Here is a 22175-nt window from a genome sequence, read left to right as displayed (position 1 = left end):
TTATCAGCTCCTCAAGAGTTATGTTTCTCTTGAATGATATTTTAACACGCTCATTTGATAAGAAAACAACGCCGGTTTCATCTTCTCGAATTTCACCATCATAATAAACAATAACTGAAAGTCGCGCCATTATTTGAGTTTAAAAGTGCAGCACTATTAAATCTGCAAAAAAAATGAAACAAACCTGATTTAATAAAATATATATGAACGAACATATAACACAATAAAATTTTTACACATCAACGTAAATAAATTAAATAATATAATTTAATATTATTACCTGCACTGCAAAACTATTTCGACGTATGCTCTCGCTTTCCAATTTTACAAACACAAAAATTAATTGAAAATAATTAGTATAATATTTTTCTCAAATAATCATAATAAACAATAAATATAATAAAAAATTATAACAAAATTACCTTATAACGAAAAATCGCACGAATTTCTAAATAAAAATAAGAATATTGCCAGAATTATTGACTCGTTGACGGAATTATTGTATTAATTTATAAGTTGAGAGGAGAGATATGAGAAATTAACCGGCAGAGAATGGTATTTATAATGAGGAAAGTTATATAAAACGCGGTACCTGATCCGCGCTATATAAAATTATGTCAGAGTAAATGTATGTCGCGGTACATGTTCCGCACTATATAAAATTATGTCGGGAGTAAAGGTATAGCGCAATACCTGATCTGCGCTATACCCTTATGTGGCGTATAACGCGCTTCAGGGGTCGCGCTATACCACGTGACGCCAACTCACTGTATAGCGCGGTTCAAGGGGCGCGCTATACCCTATGTGGCGCCAAATAATCGTATAACGCGGTGCAGGGGTACGCTTTACTGCTAAGGATATTAGATCAAAAAATATAATATGACCGATGTTAAATTAATAATATTACTGGTCAACGGTGATATATTAAGAAAATAAAAAAAAACTGATAAATAAACAAACGATTATCCAGGAAAAAAAAGGTTAAATAGTGGGAAACAGTGAGTTGAAAAGCCAGGCTAATAGTGGGGAAAAGAGATAATAAAAGAGGGTGTTTTGTTTGAGTTCATACATCTTAGGAAATTTTATTGCAAATGTCACAAGATTTGGAAGATACAAAGACGATGGAGCAATGGAAATGGACCGAAATGCAAGACCTTGAACTTGTGTCTCCTTCACCATCTGACCCTTTTAAAACCAACCCATCGACCCCAAATAAAAAACCGGAGAAAACTCAAGTTGAAGCTCAAGCTTATCAGGAAAGTGCAGAGGAGAGAGGAGAAATGGAAAGTTCTGGAGCTTCTTCTTCATCGGATACCAAAAAAGATGGGAGTAATAATGGTGGTGGTGGTGGGGGCGGGAACGGAGAGAGGGCGGTGGAAGCTCCTTCAGTTGGTTTTGGTGAACTCTTTAGATTTGCCGATGGTTTGGATTGTGTGTTGATGGGAATTGGGTCTCTTGGTGCTCTTGTACACGGCTGTTCTTTGCCTATATTCCTTCGTTTCTTTGCCGATCTTGTCAATTCTTTTGGTTCTAATACTAATAACATGGACAAGATGATGCAGGAAGTTTCAAAGGTTACTGCTTTTAAAAAACTGAATTTACCGTTTTTCTTTTCTCTTGTTCAAGCCTAATGAATTTTCACTAAAAAGGTAAAACCATTTTCTTTTCATGATTTGTAGTATGCATTTTACTTCCTTGTGGTGGGTGCTGCAATTTGGGCGTCTTCATGGGCAGGTCAGTTAAACCATCGAGTAGACATAGTTTTCTTCTTCATGGGTTGTTTAAAGTTTGAAATTTTTGCAGAAATATCGTGTTGGATGTGGACCGGAGAGAGGCAAACAACGAAGATGAGGATCAAGTACTTAGAGGCAGCTTTGAATCAGGACATTCAATACTTTGACACTGAGGTTAGAACATCTGATGTTGTGTTTGCCATCAACACTGATGCAGTGATGGTCCAGGATGCCATTAGCGAGAAGGTAAAAGAAACTGAAATGTACAGTCTTAAAAAAAAAGTTCCTTGTTCTTCCATTGTATGGTGTCAAATTGAACTATGTTTTTACATATTTTGTTTTGGCCTGCTTTTTTGCAGTTGGGAAATTTCATTCACTACATGGCAACCTTTGTGTCTGGTTTTGTGGTGGGTTTTACAGCTGTATGGCAATTGGCTTTGGTAACACTTGCAGTGGTTCCTCTCATTGCTGTGATTGGAGCAATCCATACCACCACACTAGCCAAGCTCTCTGCAAAGAGCCAAGAAGCTTTATCTCAAGGAGGAAATATTGTAGAACAGGTAAAAAGGGTGCAAATTTTGAGTTTCCATCAGTTTATTCCCAGATTTTCCTCTGTTTTATCATCTGGATATTTGCTAACCATGAGCTAAATCGCAGACGGTCGTTCAAATTCGAGTCGTTATGGCTTTTGTTGGTGAATCAAGAGCATTGCAAGCCTACTCGTCAGCATTGAAGGTCGCACAAAAGTTCGGTTACAAAACTGGATTTGCAAAAGGAATGGGATTGGGGGCAACTTACTTTGTTGTCTTTTGTTGTTATGCTCTTCTTCTTTGGTACGGAGGTTATCTTGTTAGGCATCATTACACCAATGGAGGACTTGCCATTGCCACCATGTTTGCTGTTATGATAGGTGGATTGTAAGTACTCTGTTTTTGCCTCTGTTTTCTATGTTTCATTGCTGTTAGTAAAGTATTTGATAGCTCGAAAATCTCTCTTCCATTATTAGGGGTTTGGGGCAGTCTGCACCAAGCATGTCTGCATTTGCCAAGGCCAAAGTGGCAGCAGCTAAAATCTTCCGCATAATCAATCACAAACCCGGGATTGATAGAAATAGCGAGTTGGGTCTGGAGTTGGAGTCCGTTACCGGTTTAGTTGAACTGAAAAATGTGGATTTTGCATATCCATCAAGGTTAGATGTAAGGATCCTTAACAATTTCTCCCTTACCATTCCTGCTGGAAAAACCATAGCTTTGGTGGGAAGCAGTGGTTCGGGTAAAAGTACCGTCGTCTCCCTCATCGAAAGGTTCTACGATCCCACCTCAGGTAACCTAAGCTATTAAAGTTTCAACGTACATAACAAACAACATTAAATCTCATCTCACATGAAGTAAATGCTTTTATGCCCACCAAATTTATTTCATGTTGTTCACAGAGATTTTTTGGAGGCTCTGAAATCTCAGTAATTAATGTACTTCTGCAGGAGAAGTGCTGCTTGATGGGCATGACATAAAGACATTAAAGCTGAGATGGTTGAGGCAACAAATAGGACTTGTGAGCCAAGAGCCTGCCCTCTTTGCCACCACCATTAAAGAAAACATTCTTTTGGGTAGGCCTGATGCGAACCATATTGAGATTGAAGAAGCTGCCAGAGTGGCCAATGCGCATTCATTCATTGTAAAACTTCCCGATGGTTTCGACACTCAGGTTAGCTAGTCTCGTGTGGTTCATTTTTATACCGGTCTTAATAGTTGTGCTACCAACCAGTATACTTCGCCAGGATTGATTATCTACCGTATGCGGCCCTTGTAACATTAAATGGTTGCCAATGTTATAAAACTATTAAACCATAAGATGAAATCAATGTTATTAGTGTTCTTCCCATAAATGCTGAACTATAATTGTATGTATATACCAGTTGGGGCTGTTGACTTTATGGCAGTGTGAGGGAATGAGTAAAGTAGGCACTATGGAAGGTGGAATTTACTCATGGATCTTGACCTTAGGGGATCTTATTTGGTTTGGTTTTTAATGCCAGATAGTTGTTTCATTTGGTCAACAAACAAAACCTAACTTATACTTTAATTTATACACTATTTTAAAGTCAAACTAGGGAAGTCTTTGGCTGTGCATGCATTTATCAGAAGGTAACATGGTTCAGCCAGCAGTGCATGTGCAGGAATAAGACCAAATTTACTTAGAAGGGAGAGACGACCAGTCATGGAGGAAAATAAATATAGAAGGCCTCAAAATCAATCATTTCTGAATGTTCTAATTTAGTAGTAACAGTTGGTTTAAAATTGCAAATATTTTATTGCTTGATGCATTATTAATTAGGCATAAAACCCTTATTTTAAGAAAAATAGTAGTCATGGAGTTTTAAATGAAGGGGCTTTTCCTCGTTCAATTTGAATGAGATTAAGCAATCTCTTTTAATTAGAACATAAAATGATGGGGGTAAAGTTATGGTTTGTTTAAGTTTATGTGAACGCCATAAATTCGAACGGCAAGCTGAAAAATTTTCCATGCTTTAATTTGTTTTCATGTTCTATCATGTGATAAAATGCTAAATATAGTAAAAAGGAAGACAAAATTAACATGAAAGCATAAACCAATTGGTGCTGGAAATGGCAGGTTGGGGAGAGAGGACTTCAACTCTCGGGTGGGCAGAAGCAGAGAATTGCCATAGCCAGGGCAATGTTGAAGAACCCGGCAATCCTTCTCTTGGACGAAGCAACTAGTGCACTAGACTCTGAATCAGAAAAGCTGGTTCAAGAGGCTCTTGATCGTTTCATGATTGGAAGGACAACTCTCGTTATCGCACATCGCCTTTCCACCATTCGCAAGGCTGATCTTGTAGCTGTACTCCAGCAGGGGAGTGTTTCTGAAATCGGAACTCATGATGAGCTCATTTCCAAAGGAGAAAATGGTACCTATGCCAAGCTCATTCGAATGCAAGAAACGGCACATGAAACTGCCCTAAACAATGCTCGAAAAAGTAGTGCAAGGTAGTTTCTGCAAGTCTGGATGTGTTTGTTAACATCTTGAAAAACAGTTTACATTTTTTAAACCTAGAGCTACCTGTTAATTTGAGATCTGTTATAATGGTTCATCTGCAGGCCTTCTAGTGCCCGGAACTCAGTAAGCTCACCAATTATAGCTCGGAATTCATCATATGGCCGATCACCGTATTCGCGGAGGCTTTCTGACTTCTCTACTTCTGATTTTAGTCTTTCCCTTGAGGCCTCACACCCTAATTACCGAATGGAAAAGCTCGTCTTCAAGGAGCAAGCTAGTTCCTTTTGGCGCCTTGCGAAAATGAATTCTCCTGAATGGGTTTATGCTTTGGTTGGTTCTATAGGTTCCGTCGTCTGTGGATCCCTGAGTGCTTTCTTTGCATATGTTCTAAGTGCTGTCCTCAGTGTCTACTACAACCCGGACCATGCTTACATGAAAAGAGAAATTGGGAAATACTGCTATTTATTGATTGGACTTTCGTCAGCTGCCCTTCTCTTCAACACACTACAGCATTTTTTCTGGGATATTGTGGGAGAAAATCTCACAAAACGAGTGAGAGAGAAGATGCTGACAGCAGTGCTGAAAAATGAAATGGCATGGTTTGATCAAGAGGAAAATGAGAGTGCTCGGATTTCAGGAAGGCTGGCTCTTGATGCCAACAATGTCCGATCAGCCATAGGAGACCGCATTTCAGTTATTGTGCAGAACACAGCTCTCATGTTAGTTGCCTGCACTGCGGGATTTGTTTTGCAGTGGCGCCTTGCCCTTGTCCTCATTGCAGTCTTTCCTGTGGTTGTAGCAGCAACTGTTTTGCAGGTTTGTTCTGAAACTGATCCAATTGCACAAGCATACTATCATCAAGTATGCTTCCCAACAATTAAAGAAGATCTCAAGTTAATTTTGAAACTATTGTTGTTATGTGAGAGTTTTTTTAGTTATTTTAATTGTATTCTAAACTAATACCTATCTGCTTCTTGAGCTAATATGATTCACAACTCCATAATTTAATATCAATTCATTTACTGTATTTGTTGGATTTTCAACAGAAAATGTTTATGAAAGGTTTCTCAGGAGATTTAGAAGCTGCTCATGCAAAGGCTACACAACTAGCCGGAGAGGCCATTGCCAATATAAGAACTGTTGCCGCCTTCAATTCAGAGAACAAAATTGTTGGTCTATTCTCTTCAAGCCTTCAAACGCCATTGAAGCGCTGCTTCTGGAAGGGACAAATTGCAGGAAGTGGATTTGGGGTAGCTCAGTTTTCACTATATGCTTCTTATGCCCTTGGTCTTTGGTATGCTTCCTGGCTTGTGAAGCATGGGATATCTGATTTTTCAAAGACTATCCGGGTCTTTATGGTTCTCATGGTCTCCGCTAATGGCGCAGCTGAAACATTGACCCTGGCTCCTGACTTCATCAAGGGAGGTCGAGCCATGCGGTCAGTCTTTGATCTTCTTGACCGTAAAACTGAGATAGAGCCTGATGACCGTGATGCCACACAAGTTCCAGACCGCCTTCGCGGAGAAGTTGAACTAAAGCATGTTGACTTCTCTTACCCCTCACGTCCTGATGTCCTAATCTTCCGTGACTTTAATCTCCGTGTCCGTGCTGGAAAAACTCTTGCCCTTGTTGGTCCAAGTGGATGTGGTAAGAGCTCGGTCATTGCCCTTATTCAGAGATTCTATGAGCCAGCATCTGGCCGTGTTTTGATCGATGGAAAGGACATTAGGAAATACAACCTCAAATCCTTGAGAAAACACATTGCAATTGTTCCACAAGAACCATGCCTCTTTGCTTCTACCATCTACGAAAACATTGCCTATGGACATGAGGCGGCAACTGAGGCCGAAATCATCGAGGCAGCTACACTAGCCAATGCGCACAAGTTCATATCTTCATTGCCCGACGGTTACAAAACATTTGTCGGGGAGAGAGGAGTTCAACTTTCCGGGGGCCAAAAACAAAGAATTGCCATTGCGAGGGCTCTAGTGAGGAAGGCAGAGCTTATGCTGCTCGATGAGGCAACAAGTGCCCTTGATGCTGAGTCTGAGAGATCAGTCCAAGAGGCACTAGACCGCGCCTGCTCTGGGAAAACCACAATTGTGGTTGCTCATCGGTTGTCGACAATCCGAAATGCTCATGTAATTGCAGTGATTGATGATGGGAAAGTTGCAGAGAAAGGATCCCATTCACATTTACTTAAAAATTATCCTGATGGGTGCTATGCCCGCATGATACAATTACAAAGGTTTACTCATAGTCAAGTTGTTGGAATGACATCAGACTTAAGTTCTTCAGCAAAACCTAAAGATGACGAGGAGAGAGAAGCTTAACTTCAAGAATTATAATAGAAAAAGGAGTATATCCCATATACACCTTAAGATTTTTTGGCTGTTTATTCTGGATTGAATGATTTGATATAAAATATATGTGCATTATCTTTTTCTTTTCTTTTCTTTTCTTTCTTTTAACCTTATATGTCAATCTTCATGGATCTTTCCAAGGATTATGATAGTCATGCTTCAGCCTAAGTTAGTGCACAGGCGTGAGAGGAAAAAGGAAATTTGGATGGGGAAAATGAAGAGATGATGGTGTTGGTTCATGGCCTCTTCATCCCAACATGTGATACTATAACAGCATTGTGGAGCCCTCAACCTAATCTCTTGTTTTGTTAAAATGATAAATATATACATATATATATATATATATATATATATGGGTTAGGATCTACTTATACAATGTAAAACTCTTTAGTTTTACACAGATTTAGGAACGTTGGATAAATGAAAATAGATGAATGATATTGACTTGTTTTTTTTTCCGGTAAATATCTTCTCATTTCTTACTGTTAAACACAGTCATCTATTTTCACTCATCCAACTATCCTAAATTTGTGTAAAACTAAAAGATTTTTTTAATTGTGTAAAAGGATCTTTTATATATATATATATAAGGATGTTAGTGGCCTTTAGTGGAACCTTTTGCTGTGGAATGGTACTTTTGATGGTGGTCTTTGTTTTCAAGTGCTGAGCCTGAGAGCCTTCTTTTCTCTTTCCTTCTGGGTATATTGGAAGATGACACTCTGCAACGCTTGTTCCTTTGTCTACATTGGAAATGGTAATGACTAAAAACAAGAAGACAGACAGTGTCTGTCTCAAACATATTCATATATCTAAAACACTACTCAACTACTCCATGGTGGGTTATGATTATTACAAACAGGAGACTCCAAAAGATTATATGTGAGAACAATTTTTTTCTAAAATTATACCTAATAAAAGAGAGATAACTTTGATGTCAAGGAGGCAAGCCTGTGATTTTCAAGTACCTAATGCTCCACTAGGAAGGAAAGAGGGTTTGGAGTTTCCCACTATCATTTTTCATCTAACAAAAGTGTATTTAAAGACAAGAACTGACTGCCCAACATGTAAAAAATATTAACTATCCTCCATCTAGATGGACAGCATCAAGGCATGGAGACAAAACAGGACAACAGGCTTTCTATACACCAACCAAAACCTTCAAGACTGTACACAAACCAACAGACAGGCTTCTGATATGCTGGTTATTCTCATTATCTTTTAAAGAAATGGAGCATGTTAATTGTTGCATTTATAAATTTTAACTGCTTTATGTTCAATGCTGCTAGATGACACGATGCAGAAAGATCTAATGTAGGTTTATAAACATTTTTTAGCAAGAAACCGAATGGTGTATTAGGAGTCGTGGATAGTTACGAATCCAGAAATTCTTTTTGAGGTTAGGTACACATATATTAACAACATAATTTTTATATGTGGGTAGACACAAATAAAATCATAAGATGAACACAATCAATAAAACAAATAACTAATAGAAGAAAATTCATATTTCAAGATACACTTACCCTAAACATAACATGGATCCGTGGACAACAACATGATTGTCCATCTGCTACCACTCTTATGTTGTTTTCCATCTACCACTCTTATAGACGGTATGGGAGATAGAGCAATTAGATATGATGGTGGACAGATATTAGGCCAAGAGAATAACCATCAACAAAAGAGAGCAAAGAAAAATGATAGGTTGATGGCTTTCTGCTCAGTGGTCTAAACTTTCTAGTTATAAAAGCAGTGTGAAATATAAAAACATTTAAAATTTAGCCCAAATTGAATTTAAGCATAATTAGATCATTACAAGTTTGGAATCAACTTTTTATGATCCTTTTCTGCTAAAAATTGTTATACAAATCATTTAAGAATATTTTCTCTTAATTTTCACCCTTTATTTTATTCTCCTGAATAATACTTGAATCTTACTTTACTGGAATTCATGGACCAAATATGTGCCTTGTTACAATAAATTAGCAAAAAGAGAACAATCTATATGCAGAGATTAAAATCCAGTGGATTCTATAAGATTCTTTATGCAGAGAACAATCGATCTTTTACATAAGCTGATTTCTGCTGCAGTAGGGGGAATAACAAGGGGAAATGGAATAAAACAAATACATTAGCAAATTATGAAGTTGTAAACTTAAGACTTGCCAGCAAAGATTCACCTTCAAAAGCCTTAGAGCAAAGAGGCTACTCAGGCTTAACGTGGGTAACATATTATGAGGTGAAGATAATCTTACAGGGCACTCTTCTGGAAAATTACTTTACACAATGTACAAATAGATTGCTCATGGTGTTGAACATGAAACTGAACTGTCAATGTCCATGCTTAATATGCGCTTTCAGTATTCTGGGAAGAGGCGGGAATGTAGGATGCCTACCCGGTGTGCTTGTCCTCGGTGAAGGATCTGTTGTTGGTAAATTGCGGACATGCTAGAACCTTCACCGTCCACAGAAAAATTGTGTGCCAGTTCATCATTCTGTGGTCTATCGCAGAATTTCATTGCCTTCAGAACATAATTATCATCATGGAGCTCAAATGGAGTGCTGTAAAATAGAACACCATGAGATGAAAAGGGAGAACAATAAGCAAAGAATCAAAAGATGATTTCAGCACTTGGTCGATAGGTTGCTATCAACTCTAGAAGTTACTCCTATGCTCAAGACTAGGTCTTTTCTCTGTCTTTGGCTTTCCATGGTTTACCATAAAAAATGGGACAACATACTTGTCCTACACTAAGTTATGATTATAGCTAAAAAATTCTTACCTATTAAAGTCAAAATGTACCAGCTGCATATCTTCCGACATTTCTACCTCAACAGTTGCATGAGGGCATGTCTACAATATCAAGATGACAAGAGAAGCAAATTAAGACATCTCAAGATTTATGGAAGACTTCAAATAACCATAAAAACACACTTTGTATCTATTGAGCACGCTGATGCTCCATAATAGCATATTAGCCACATTTGCAAAAATGAGAGGTTTGAGAAGATAACAAACCTGCACCAGGATAAAAGGTAAGGCCACGCCCCCGCTGGAAGCATTCCCTGGGCTGTATAGTTGCTCATTTCGTTGAATCAGATTCTGAAGACCTACAAACTGAGAATAAAAACAAGTACATGATCAAATGCTGCCAAACAAAGGGGGCAAGTAGAACTTAATGTACTCAAAAAGATCTCTGCCTACACGCAGCAACTTGATGAATAGCAAAAAATAAAACTCTGAACCTAATTGAATGCAGAGACCAATTTTACATACATGTGAAATTTTAAATGTGTGCTATTCTTACCTGTTCCTCCAATTCATGCAAATAGGCAACCTTTTTATCAATCCTGTTTCTCAGTCCAAGTCGTTCAGACTGTTTTCACATTTGAATATCTCATTAAGCTAGATATTAGATCCTTAAAAATATGGCAGATCAAAACATAAAAAGAAACAAAAATGGAGCTGTATTGTCACCTTTAATTCTTCGATATCACCAACGCTAGTACATGGAAGTCCCTTCCACTGTATTTCCTTTTTTTCCTTGGATATTATGTCCATTGCCATTAGAACATTCAGGGCATCATAAACCCTTCGACGGATGTTTTTCTCATCATATTGCTGCTGTTAGATTAAAAGAAAAAAGAGTCAGTATCATTAATTTAACTCTCTTAGGGTAAAAGATGAAAGCATGCACATCAAGGAATATAATATTGGCCTGAAATAAGAATTGCAAACCTGATCTGGTGAATCTACACCATTGCCAGGATCAGCAAATTCAGCTACAAGTTCATCTGCTACCTGGAATCACTTTCACTCTTAGATAAAGAGACATAAGCCATTGATAGGTAAAAGATAGAGCAACCAATGAATGTTACCGAGTCAGGAGAGAAGCAACAGAACTTGCAACTCCCTAACCAGACAAAGTAGTAATTCTCCAAACCAATGAAAGCAGCACCATTCTGCTTGAAAGTTTGAAAGGGTACAAGAAATATGCATCCTAATGGAACTTGGTTGAATCTTAAAAATGACAAAAACTACTTAATCAAGAGATATTCTTGTCACTATAGATCAGTAAGCAATCAGAGTAGAACACTGGGTTGATGAGAAGGGAATCACCATGGTATCAATTTGTCAGGTCTACTCTTCATTGATATATCATATGCATTAAGAGCATTCTACAGGGTGATGTTGGGATGATATAGCAAAAGTTCAATATCTTAATATCATAATCTTGCAATGATGAGTTAAGGCATGCAAACCCTGACCCACAAAACTAAAGTGCCAAAAACAACTAGTTCGGATCATGGTTACCCAACAATCTAAATGCGCAGTCCCTTAATTCAGTATCAAAGAAAAAAAAATATTTAGCCTTTGAATAAGTCATGTAACACAGAATGAATTCAGGGCAATTCAGGTCACTTTGCCAGAATAGATGGATCATATAAACACGGAAATAAGAACTACTGTAAACCATTAAGAAACAAACATGAAGGAAAGACAAACTGACCTCATTGTACGTGGTTCTTCCCTTGCTTTCCACTTTTTCACAAACTGGATGAAAACAAAGACAATTCAAACAAGATACCAGCTAGTTAAGCCACAACTGCTAACACATCCAAAATGTCCACGGCAAGAAAAACAAGCACATGTAGTACATTTTTCACAGGAAAGAATATCTGATTGGGCTTTCAATGCAATCAGTCATTAACCACGAATCACACACTTTGAAAGGTAACGAAAAGAGAAAAGAGAAGACAAAACCTTTCATGCTAAATTGGCGGAGTCCTCTGCCGCTCTTATCGCCTCCAAGTGCACATTGTCCTCTCTTCTTCTTTTTACCACTGCAAACGAAACTGGCAATCAATTAAATTCATGGAATACCCTAGGATTATAATAACGTTGTATGGCCAGGCAATATCAGCATATTTTGTTAGTCTTCCATGGTAAAGAGCCATAGACAACCTAAATGCCAGCATCCAGGGACGGACGCAAGATTTTAAGTCGGAGTGAATTTATAAAATTTTAGGGGGCGAAAACATATTGTCAATAGAAAATACAAATAAAAAATCTAAAATCTAAAATATAGGAGAATTTGAAAATTTTTGGGGTTCTCCACTCGGTCCATCCCTGGCCACATCTACCTAATAATCAAAACATTAACCAATTCGAACAATCTTTGCTATTTAGCCCACAAACAATGTTGAATTATAGCATGATGTGGAAAATTTACCAATTCAAGCATAAACAAAACAAATCTCTTCAATATATTGTAGACCCTAAGCCCTTTCTTCAAAAACTCACAATTGAATCAAGCATTAAACAGAATTATCATAAATTCAAGCTAAAAGGGTATCCAAAAAGGAAAGTAAAACTCACCCAACAGCACCTTGAGATCCAGCATCATCCCGGTGAATATCTAGATGGTTCATTCTTAAGAAAGTATTGTCACTAGCTGGTGTAGCCAAAGCTTGCTCGCTCCGGCTGGAGGGAGAGCCAACACTACCACTGGTCGAAACGGATTGACCCGAAACGGTGGTGCCCCACGACCTAGAAGCTCCTCCCTTTGTTGGGTTTTTCTCCCCATTTTCATGTTGGTTATGGTTTTGAATATGGTTAGTACCACTTACCATACCTAAACAAACCAAACCGAAAAATCAAAATTAAAAAATTAGTGAAAATTTGAGGGTTTTGAGAGAAACCCATAAAATAACCGACCTTAATGAAAAATGGGTACTGGACATTAAGAAAAATTCAATGAGGACAATCTGTAATAGTAGCTTCCAAACTATATCCGATTCTATTATTGTAATAAAAAAAAGGAAAATGATTTATTATGGAAAATGGAGCCCAAGGGTGGTTTCAACTTTCAAGGCTTGAAGAGCTTTGAACGAAGATTGGAAATTTATTTTTAGTGAAGTACATAAACGGTCATTAAATTATGATGAAATGATTAGTTTGGTCAAGGAATTTTTAAAATTTATAAAATGATCATTTTATTTTATTGAATTATTATAAAATAATGATTATTTTATTTTATTAAATAATAAAATGATTATTTTAAAATTTTTAAAAGTTCAACGATAAAAAATAGTTATTTGAGCATAATTTAGTGACCTTTGATCTAATTTAACTTTTATTTCTGTAAGCTGTTCTTCTTTGATTTTATTTTCTTTATTTTGAGTAGCTATTATTGGGTAGGGAGAATAAATAAAGGAGAGATTTGTGTATACAAAAGTTATTCTATCTAAATGGAATTTTAAAGTCTTGTTAATGTCTTAATCTCGTGCTCTTTTAGCTATTAAAATAAGAATTAATATTTTTACTATACCTTGAAGGATATGTTTCACCCTACTTATCTTATTTATTAAAACTAAATTTCGTATGCGATTAAAAAAGTGTTTTTTATTAATATAAGGTAAGTACAAAGTAATATTTATTTAAAGATAATTCTCATAAGAACAATAATTTCTTTATCATCAAAGTGATCAGATTTTAACATATCTCAGATTGATATCAATTTTGTAACAAAAAATGATGAGTTTGAAATATATAAATAGTCGGGTGAACATTTTTGTAACTTTTTTATAGTCGATAGATTCAACAAAGTGATGTTCTATAGTCAAATGATTATTTTGTAACTTTTAATAGTCAGAAGAGTCAATAAAACAACATTTTATAGTCAATGGACCATTTTTAACAATGTATCTTCAAAGTTGGAACACATACTATCAACTTTCAAAAACTAAACTAATAGTAAACGGGTCTAAATTTTACATAGTATTCTTCACCAAAAGTTGACCTAACCAAAGGTTTTAATGCATGTGCCCAAAGTGACTAAAAGGGAACCTAAGCTTAACCCTTTGTAATTTATTGAAAAGAGTTGAAGACAAACCAAACCAAACCAAACCAGACCAAAGGCAGTTAGTAAATTCATGTTAACACACACAGCAAGAAAAAAGATAATGACTTTTTATTACATCAATAAGAACATAAACTTCTAAGCAGGGGATGAACCTATACCCTTCGAACACTCTGCTAGACAACATTTTCGGACTCCTAAGCAGAGACTGGACGGTTACTCTACAACACACACACAGAGGGGCTAATAAAGTAGCTGACAAAATGGCTAAGATAGGAAGAATGGGCATCATTGAAAATAAGAACATAAACTTGAATGTTGGATTACTTGTGGGTGCCATCTTGGATTCAACACAATGTCCTTTTAAGAATCTAACTAGAGATGAAGGATGAAGTGAAAACTTGAAGCAGCAATTGATTCAGGCAAAAAGTGTTGAAGTTTTGTAGGAAACTTGGGCTTCACGAAAAGCATAGTGCTAGAAAAGGGGGTTTGGAATTATTGAAACACTTTTACACTGTGGAGTAAGCATGGTTGAAACATCAAAGTGGGGACACCATTTTTCTTTTCTTCACAGAGCCAGGAGCCAAACTCTGAAGCTTCTTCTTACTTGCGTAGTTGCGTTTTCCCACATGAATGGAATGTTTGAACTTGAAGTGACCGAGTGGGGTATTCTTTTGTTTGCTTGCCCTTTCTTCGTGAACAAATGTAAAATTTTATGTTTAAGGGTCGAATTTATAAAAAAAAAATTATGTTTAAGGGTTAAATTTATAAAATCTTAAAAAACGAAAATAAATTAATAAAGAAAAGGCTGAAGAAACAAAGATAAAAAGAATAGATACTATAGGTTAATAATTTATGGTATATATATATATATATATATATATATTACTAAATCCAGAGATGTAAAGAAAACAAGCAATTAGGCATCAAGAGATTGCAGAACGTAACTTGAAGCCTCCCCTTGCAGTCGGTATAACTTGTCTAACTTAAGCGACTTCGATTCCGTCAATTTGGGAATCTTGAGAGATGTGTGAATGTGATGATATGGACCGCTTTCAATCTTTGGAATAAAGGCATAAATAAAATTTTATGTTAGAGATATAAAGTTAAAATATTATAATAAAAATTTTGGAATATGAAATTATAAAATGTTAATGCTATAAAATTAAATTATTAATAAAAAATATAAAAAAAATTACTTCATCTATACAGGGATTTAAAAGTTTTAGGTATGCAACTATATCCAACACCCTTTGGTCCTTCCTTGTTTATGTTTTAAGGGTAATTAATCATTTTCAATGAAGCTTAATTAAATCAACCATTGTATCTAATCATTTAAATCAAGATCGATATATTAGGAATATGTTATTCACACGGAGGAAATAACAATGAATATGAATCGAGTTGAGTCAAAGAGAATTTGAGTTAGTCAACGAGTCTTATTTTAAGATTCAAATTTTATTTGATTTACATTTAGTTGAGACGAGTTTATTAAATTTTATTCCAGTAGAATATTTGAGTTTTTGTTCAGATTTAATTGTCAACATTTATAATGCTATGGTGCGGATTGATCCAGTTTAATAACTTTCTCTAATTATATAAAATATACATATATTTTTTCATATTTTAATATTATTTAATAAATCAAATGTCATATAAAATTATAAAATATATTTATAATTTTATTTTTCTAAAGAAAATATTTTGAGAGAAAAAATGTTAGATAAAAATATAAAGGAGTTGAGAAATAATGAAAAGATGCATGTACTGCAATAGCGTGGTTTCTTTATTGGGTTTGACTTAGTTTTCGAAATATAGGCTTCAATCAGCCCAATGTCAACCCACATTATTAGGCTTTAGACTGCCCAAACTTATCATAGATTTCAGTTTATAGCCTTGAAATTTTCATAAATTTCAGTTATCAGAATTTGTACTCAACATTTAAAAAAAAAAGTTAATATTTCATTTTTTAGTTAAAATATTTTTAAAAAAAGAATAAAAATTAAAAACATTATTCGATCAAATATTGAGAATATATTTTAACATTATATCTTTAAATAATAATATAAAAGTTTTAGGCATAATGTTAAAAAAAGCTCCTAACGTTTGACAAAACAGTCGCTTTAGTTCCTATTCTTTTTTTTGGGAGCATTTTGACCCATAACGTTTCATTTTGGAACAAAAATGTCCTTCTATAAATGGAAACCTTTAATTAACAAACAATTAACGCTCCAAAATCAAAGTCTTTTTACTCTAAAATAAAACAGTGAGGGTTAAAATATTCTAAAAATAAATAAATGTCAATGTGACTATTTGGTCAAACGTTAAGATCTTTTTACCATAAAATGAAATGTTTTGGTCAAAATAATATAAAAAAATAAAACTAAAATGATCATTTCAATAAACGTTGGGAGCTAATTTATATATTTTAATTGATAAAATAAGCCGCCAAAATGGAATTTAGTAAATGTTTTGAAAAATAAAATGATATCGAAACCCTACGTGAATATCATAATTCTATGAATTAAGTTGGGGGTTGGAACGAAAAAGGAAACATTGAATGGAAACATTGAATGTGCGATAGTTACAATTGCCAAAAATAGTTAGATATGCAATTAATAAAATTGAAGCTTATATGATGAAATAAATATCAAGTGGGAGTACCAATAGGGGTTGGTTTAAGTAGTAAGCAGTTTGATTCCGCTTCAATAAACGTTGGGAGCTAATTTATATATTTTAATTGATAAAATAAGCCGCCAAAATGGAATTTAGTAAATGTTTTGAAAAATAAAATGATATCGAAACCCTACGTGAATATCATAATTCTCTGAATTAAGTTGGGGGTTGGAACGAAAAAGGAAACATTGAATGGAAACATTGAATGTGCGATAGTTACAATTGCCAAAAATAGTTAGATATGCAATTAATAAAATTGAAGCTTATATGATGAAATAAATATCAAGTGGGAGTACCAATAGGGGTTGGTTTAAGTAGTAAGCAATTTGATTCCGCTTCAATAAACGTTGGGAGCTAATTTATATATTTTAATTGATAAAATAAGCCGCCAAAATGGAATTTAGTAATGTTTTGAAAAATAAAATGATATCGAAACCCTACGTGAATATCATAATTCTCTGAATTAAGTTGGGGGTTGGAACGAAAAAGGAAACATTGAATGGAAACATTGAATGTGCGATAGTTACAATTGCCAAAAATAGTTAGATATGCAATTAATAAAATTGAAGCTTATATGATGAAATAAATATCAAGTGGGAGTATCAATAGGGGTTGGTTTAAGTAGTAAGCAGTTTGATTCCGCTTAAGCAATATCTCAAATTTAAGTTATTGTGTATGCAAAAAATCCATACTAGGGGACTCATCACCAAAATTAAGTTGGGGGTTGGAACGAAAAAGGAAACATTGAATGTGTGATAGTTACAATTGCCAAAAATAGTTAGATATGCAATTAATAAAATTGAAGCTTATATGATGAAATAAATATCAAGTGGGAGTACCAATAGGGGTTGGTTTAAGTAGTAAGCAGTTTGATTCCGCTTAAGCAATATCTCAAATTTAAGTTTTTGTGTATGCAAAAAATCCATGCTAGGGGACTCATCACCAAAATTAAGTGTGCGACGCGGTTTAATCCAAATTAATTAGGGTAAAACCTTAGAACCGGTAGGACAACAAAAAAATCAAGTGGGAGTAGTAATTAGTACATCTACTTGGATGAGGAACATTGAATTGAATGCGATGCAAGTAGGTCTCTTGTTTATTTTGCTTTTACAAAGGGGTTAGGCATTTATAGGGAAGGTTGTAAATCAACATCAAATGAAATTTCCATTAAATCTTAATTATATTTGACGATCGGATTATTCGTTCTAAATAATTATATATTCTTCATTTAATTTTCCTTTAAAAATAAATGTTATAAAGTCTTTGTACGAACACCAAAACGACTGAAAAAATATATAAAAAATATATCAAAAATCATAAGAATCGTGTCACACGAACAAATAAAACACATATCATAAGAAGAAAGAAAAATGTGTCACAAGAACATATATTCTTATTTAAAATAAAATCAATAAAAAACATAATATTAGAAAACAAGAAAAATAATAATATATATACATTCAATACCAAATATATATATTCGATCATAAATAAAGAGAAGTAAACTCTCATGATGCGATATATTATAGACTATGATATTACTGCATTAAATGCACTTTGTTTGGTTTATGGAAAGCATCGAAGCAAATAGTCAGCTTAGGGGGGAAATTGCATGTTTACCATTCATAATTTGGAAGTAATGCAACTCCTTAATGGAAAAGTATTGTTTTCTGAAAGTGAAATGCGAACCCAAGAATTAAACAAGGATGCATGAATTTCCTTTTAGATTCCATCGTTACAAAGGCAAACAGTTACAAGAAAAACACAGAATTTTGTTTTTCTTGTCGTAATAGTCCTCGGAATTCCCTGTAGGATATTTCGAGGGAAGTTTCTTTCTTAGCCGTGATTTTCCGTTAAAATGGACAAATTTCAGCATTGGGGGGACCGGACCCGCGTTAGCTTTTTCTTTTCCGGGGCTTATCTTGTAAAACAAATGGCGGGGCCTGGTTGGGTTGGGTTGGGATGGGTTGGAGCACATTGAGATGCGAAGATAAGGACGCATTGTTGCCCATATCAATTCAGTCGCGGTCAAATATTTGCAGCCCAGACTAACCTCTATCTGTTGTAATCGGCATTCCCCAATTCAACGCAGTAAGATTTAGGATTTAGGGTTCATCATTGTGGTTGTTTCCATCGTTGATATTGTTTTGTTTCTAAATCACCTTCTTCTTTTTTCTCTCTCTATAAATGGACAGCACCATGCATCGGGGCTATGATATTGATGTTTGCATAAAAATATCTTATTGATAATGTATACGTCATGTAGATGTGTGTGATGTGAATCAATATGACTCGTTAATCGTAGATAATTTATCTCTTTTAATTTAGATGAAAAGTCGCGATTGATAAACAATTTATCTATTACCCGTAATTGAGAAAGATTTTCAGTGGTTCTTTTTAAAGATACAGATATATGATCATTATAGTTATATGTAGACAGATAATCTAAACAAAGCTAATAATTAAGTTTTTAGATTTCGCACCGGTATTCTACTTAGACCTATCAACAGTATTGTCTAAATATCTTGTTAGTACATCATTGTTGATAGAGATATCTATATAAAAGCCTTGGGAAGGGGGAAAAACAACAATCTTCACATATATAATAATTTGTTTTTCACATTCATCGTAGTGTTTATGTGTAAAAAATTTATACTATATAATTTATTTTTGATATATATTAAAATTGTAAGTGTTGTTTGTTTTATTCAATATAAAAATATGTTAATGTTATAGTTACCAGAATGATAATGAGAAATGAATAACGATCAAATAGAAAATTAAAATACATTAAGATTTATGTGAAAAACTCAAAATGAAAAAATCACGGCCAAATGGAAGAAAATTTCACTATATTAAAAAACATAAAATCTATTATAAATGTTAAATCACAAAACCCTAATTCCTACATGTCTTGCACTTTCACCACTATCTTAACCGTCACATATGACCTAATTGGTTTAAGAAACAATTGGCTCGTAATTATAATAGTTAGAATAAACACTATTTCTAGGAGTGAGGTCAAACCAAATTGGACACGGGTAGTTAATGAACTTTAAGTAGGAACTAAAACCAGCTCTTGAATTTTGAATACTGTAGGTTCGTACGGACCCGGTAAAACGTTGCAACCTTGACTTCCAAATTTTAAATCACCCACAACAGTTCAGTGTCGTTCCCAAAAGTGGAACTCATGGCGAAATCCAAAAGTTACGCACACGCAATAATTTAAATATAATATTTAGAGGGATATTAAAGTCTTTTCGCTCCATCTACATGGGTTTGGTCGTTTTCTCCACAACCATTAGTCTAATGCGGCGGCAAAACAAGAACAAAAGTATTTCAAATTAGGGTAAAATATACAAGAAGTCGCTGAATGATGTTGAGATAATTTTTTGTCACTAAATTTTTAAAAATTATAAAATAATTATTATGGTGTCACAAAACAAGGTCGTGACAGGGTTTTCGGAGGTCCTGTACAAATTCGTATAAAGGGGTCATTATTTTATAGATATATTCGATTTTGGGGCAATAATAGTGTCGTTTTCTTGACAAACGCCGCAATAAATCCATCTATAATGACGTATATCAATAAAACCGCAATAATAATGATGTTTTTTGAAAAAACGTCGCAATAAGTCTATCTATAATGGTGTTTATTGATAAAACACCGCTATATATTTTTTTTGGAGCCCCATCTTTTGGGGGGCCTGCGCGGTCGCGCAGTTTGCGCCCCACAACCACGACCCTGTCACAAAATAACATAAATTTATCAAATTATTCATAAATAGTCTTTAAATTTATCAAAATTTATAATCATTTTAATATTATGATGACTATTTTGTACTAATCAGATAAATTTAATGATTATTGTAATTTTTTTAAAAATTTAATAACTAAAAAAATTGTTTAAATATAATTTAGTGACCTAACATATTTTATACTTTAAATTAATTTTAAAAAATCGTAAATACACTAGATGCCATTAAATTCTAAGCATTATATCATTCATCCTATAAAATTTTCAATTACTTCAATATAATATTAAATTTTTATCATATATTTATGAATCATTAACTCAATAACAATATGATTACGTGGATGATAGTTGTTGACGTAGATGCTAAAGCATAACAACATAATTTTAGTGTGACTATTTTTATGTTTAAATTAGCATCATTTTATTAGAGGAAAAACGAGGGAAAAAATGTAAAACGTACTTGAGGAGATTTAGGACCATAGACCTCGGGAAGAAAAGATTAACACCTAACCATTAACCAATTTAAGATATTATTATAATTTTAACTAAAATAATATATGTGTTAAATTGTAGTTAAAATTAATTTAATTTATTTAATGATATAATTTTATAATATTTATATTATATTTTTATAAAAAAATATGTGTGATAATTGATGTTTTGAGTAATTAACATCACATTTGTATTTTATTATCAAATTAGCAATTTGATAATTTGATTGAAATTAAAATTAAATATTATTATTGAACTAATTAAAAATTCAATAATTCTTTTAAATAGTTGGTGTGATTATAAGATAATATTTATTTGTTCTTTATTTTTGTCATTGAAAATATATGTGCAGATGTAGCGGCTTGAACTCAAGACCTTTAGAGAGAATAATACTCCCTTTAATCATTGAAATTGCTTGATAGGTTTAAAAATTTAATAATATGAATATAATGTTTAAAGTTCAATTACTTCTAATGTAGATTATGAATTTTAAAGGATTAAAAAAGTAATGCTAATTGCAAAATCCTAACATCTTTTTTTTTTCCTTATAGTCGTCGTTTTTATTTTTATTTTTATTTTCATTTTGATTCGATAGACAATGACACTAAGTTTAGTGTTAATTGTCTACTGCATGTATTATTTGCTTCTCATTTATTTTTTATATGCATATTTATGTCTTTTGTGTTTTTATTAGTTTCTAATAATTCTACATTTATGGCTATTTTTTTTTTGTCTTTGGGGATATTTTCTTTCGCCTTCATGGCATGTTTTTGTTTGTTTGATCTTGTTAGGGTTGGATTTGAAGTCTCATTGACTGACCAAGATGACGCTAATTTGTTATCATTTTATCTTTTTTACTTTGGACCATTGAATTGGACTTGGATACACGATTTGTGTTCGATGATAATTTTTCAAGTACTCTTTTTTATTTGCGGTTGTCGATGGTATTTCAATAGTTTAATTTTCTGTTGTGGTTCGTTTTTCGATACAATAAGATTTATTTACATTTGTATTTTAATCAAATTGTTTGGATGAGTTTTAATTTTTTTTCCTTACATAATCTTTAAATAATCTCGAGTGGTAATTCTATTATCCCAATGATTATAAAAATATATTTTAATTATATGTTTAATTTTAAAATTTCATTATAATTTTAAATATTTTTACTTTTTAATAAAATTAACTTCTCTGTTTATATTTGCATAAAAAATGTAGATTATAAAAAAAACACACACACACAGCACGCACATAAAACCAGTTAGCCCACCTTTTCTGA

The 22175-nt window shown here is 33.8% G+C and overlaps 2 protein-coding genes across 3 annotated transcripts; one reads left to right on the top strand and one right to left on the bottom strand.

Moving 5' to 3' along the window:
* The first annotated feature begins 1043 nt into the window (after positions 1–1043).
* LOC120146536 (ABC transporter B family member 1-like) lies at positions 1044–7189 on the top strand. The gene is made up of 10 exons (XM_039160065.1): positions 1044–1574; positions 1680–1734; positions 1804–1979; positions 2093–2293; positions 2391–2650; positions 2740–3056; positions 3214–3437; positions 4365–4738; positions 4850–5564; positions 5795–7189. Exons 1-10 carry the CDS (start codon positions 1092–1094, stop codon positions 7079–7081), a joined length of 4092 nt encoding a protein of 1363 aa, XP_039015996.1. The 5' UTR covers positions 1044–1091; the 3' UTR covers positions 7082–7189.
* Positions 7190–9440: 2251 nt separating this feature from the next.
* On the bottom strand, positions 9441–12958 carry LOC120146528 (transcription factor-like protein DPB). 2 transcript variants are annotated; one of them, XM_039160054.1, is made up of 10 exons: positions 12831–12958; positions 12492–12747; positions 11877–11968; positions 11623–11666; positions 10851–10913; positions 10590–10736; positions 10420–10488; positions 10131–10229; positions 9895–9965; positions 9441–9673 (listed from the first exon to the last, which is right to left on the bottom strand). In XM_039160054.1, the coding sequence occupies exons 2-10, from the start codon at positions 12743–12745 to the stop codon at positions 9469–9471; spliced, it is 1044 nt and encodes a 347-aa protein (XP_039015985.1). In that variant the 5' UTR covers positions 12746–12747; positions 12831–12958; the 3' UTR covers positions 9441–9468. The 2 variants fall into 2 exon arrangements, with proteins under 2 accessions (XP_039015985.1, XP_039015986.1); XM_039160055.1 differs by having other exon boundaries at positions 11877–11956.
* Positions 12959–22175: the final 9217 nt, after the last annotated feature.

The sequence above is a fragment of the Hibiscus syriacus genome, unplaced genomic scaffold (genome assembly GCF_006381635.1).
Source record: "Hibiscus syriacus cultivar Baekdansim isolate YM2019G1 unplaced genomic scaffold, ASM638163v2 tig00110929_pilon, whole genome shotgun sequence".
Taxonomy (NCBI): domain Eukaryota; kingdom Viridiplantae; phylum Streptophyta; class Magnoliopsida; order Malvales; family Malvaceae; genus Hibiscus; species Hibiscus syriacus.
This window is presented reverse-complemented; position numbering and strand designations above follow the sequence as displayed.

What these genes read in the sequence shown, in the direction of transcription:
- LOC120146528 (XM_039160054.1), bottom strand. Translation starts at nt 12,745, where the DNA reads ATGGTAAGTGGTACTAACCATATTCAAAACCATAACCAACATGAAAAT. An exon ending in GGATCTCAAGGTGCTGTTGG is followed by an intron (nt 11,969 to 12,491) that starts GTGAGTTTTACT and finishes ATTGATTGCCAG; the next exon opens with TTTCGTTTGCAGTGGTAAAA. An exon ending in CCGCCAATTTAGCATGAAAG is followed by an intron (nt 11,667 to 11,876) that starts GTTTTGTCTTCT and finishes GTTTTCATCCAG; the next exon opens with TTTGTGAAAAAGTGGAAAGC.
- LOC120146536 (XM_039160065.1), top strand. Translation starts at nt 1,092, where the DNA reads ATGTCACAAGATTTGGAAGATACAAAGACGATGGAGCAATGGAAATGG. An exon ending in TTGGGCGTCTTCATGGGCAG is followed by an intron (nt 1,735 to 1,803) that starts GTCAGTTAAACC and finishes AAATTTTTGCAG; the next exon opens with AAATATCGTGTTGGATGTGG. An exon ending in CCGATGGTTTCGACACTCAG is followed by an intron (nt 3,438 to 4,364) that starts GTTAGCTAGTCT and finishes TGGAAATGGCAG; the next exon opens with GTTGGGGAGAGAGGACTTCA.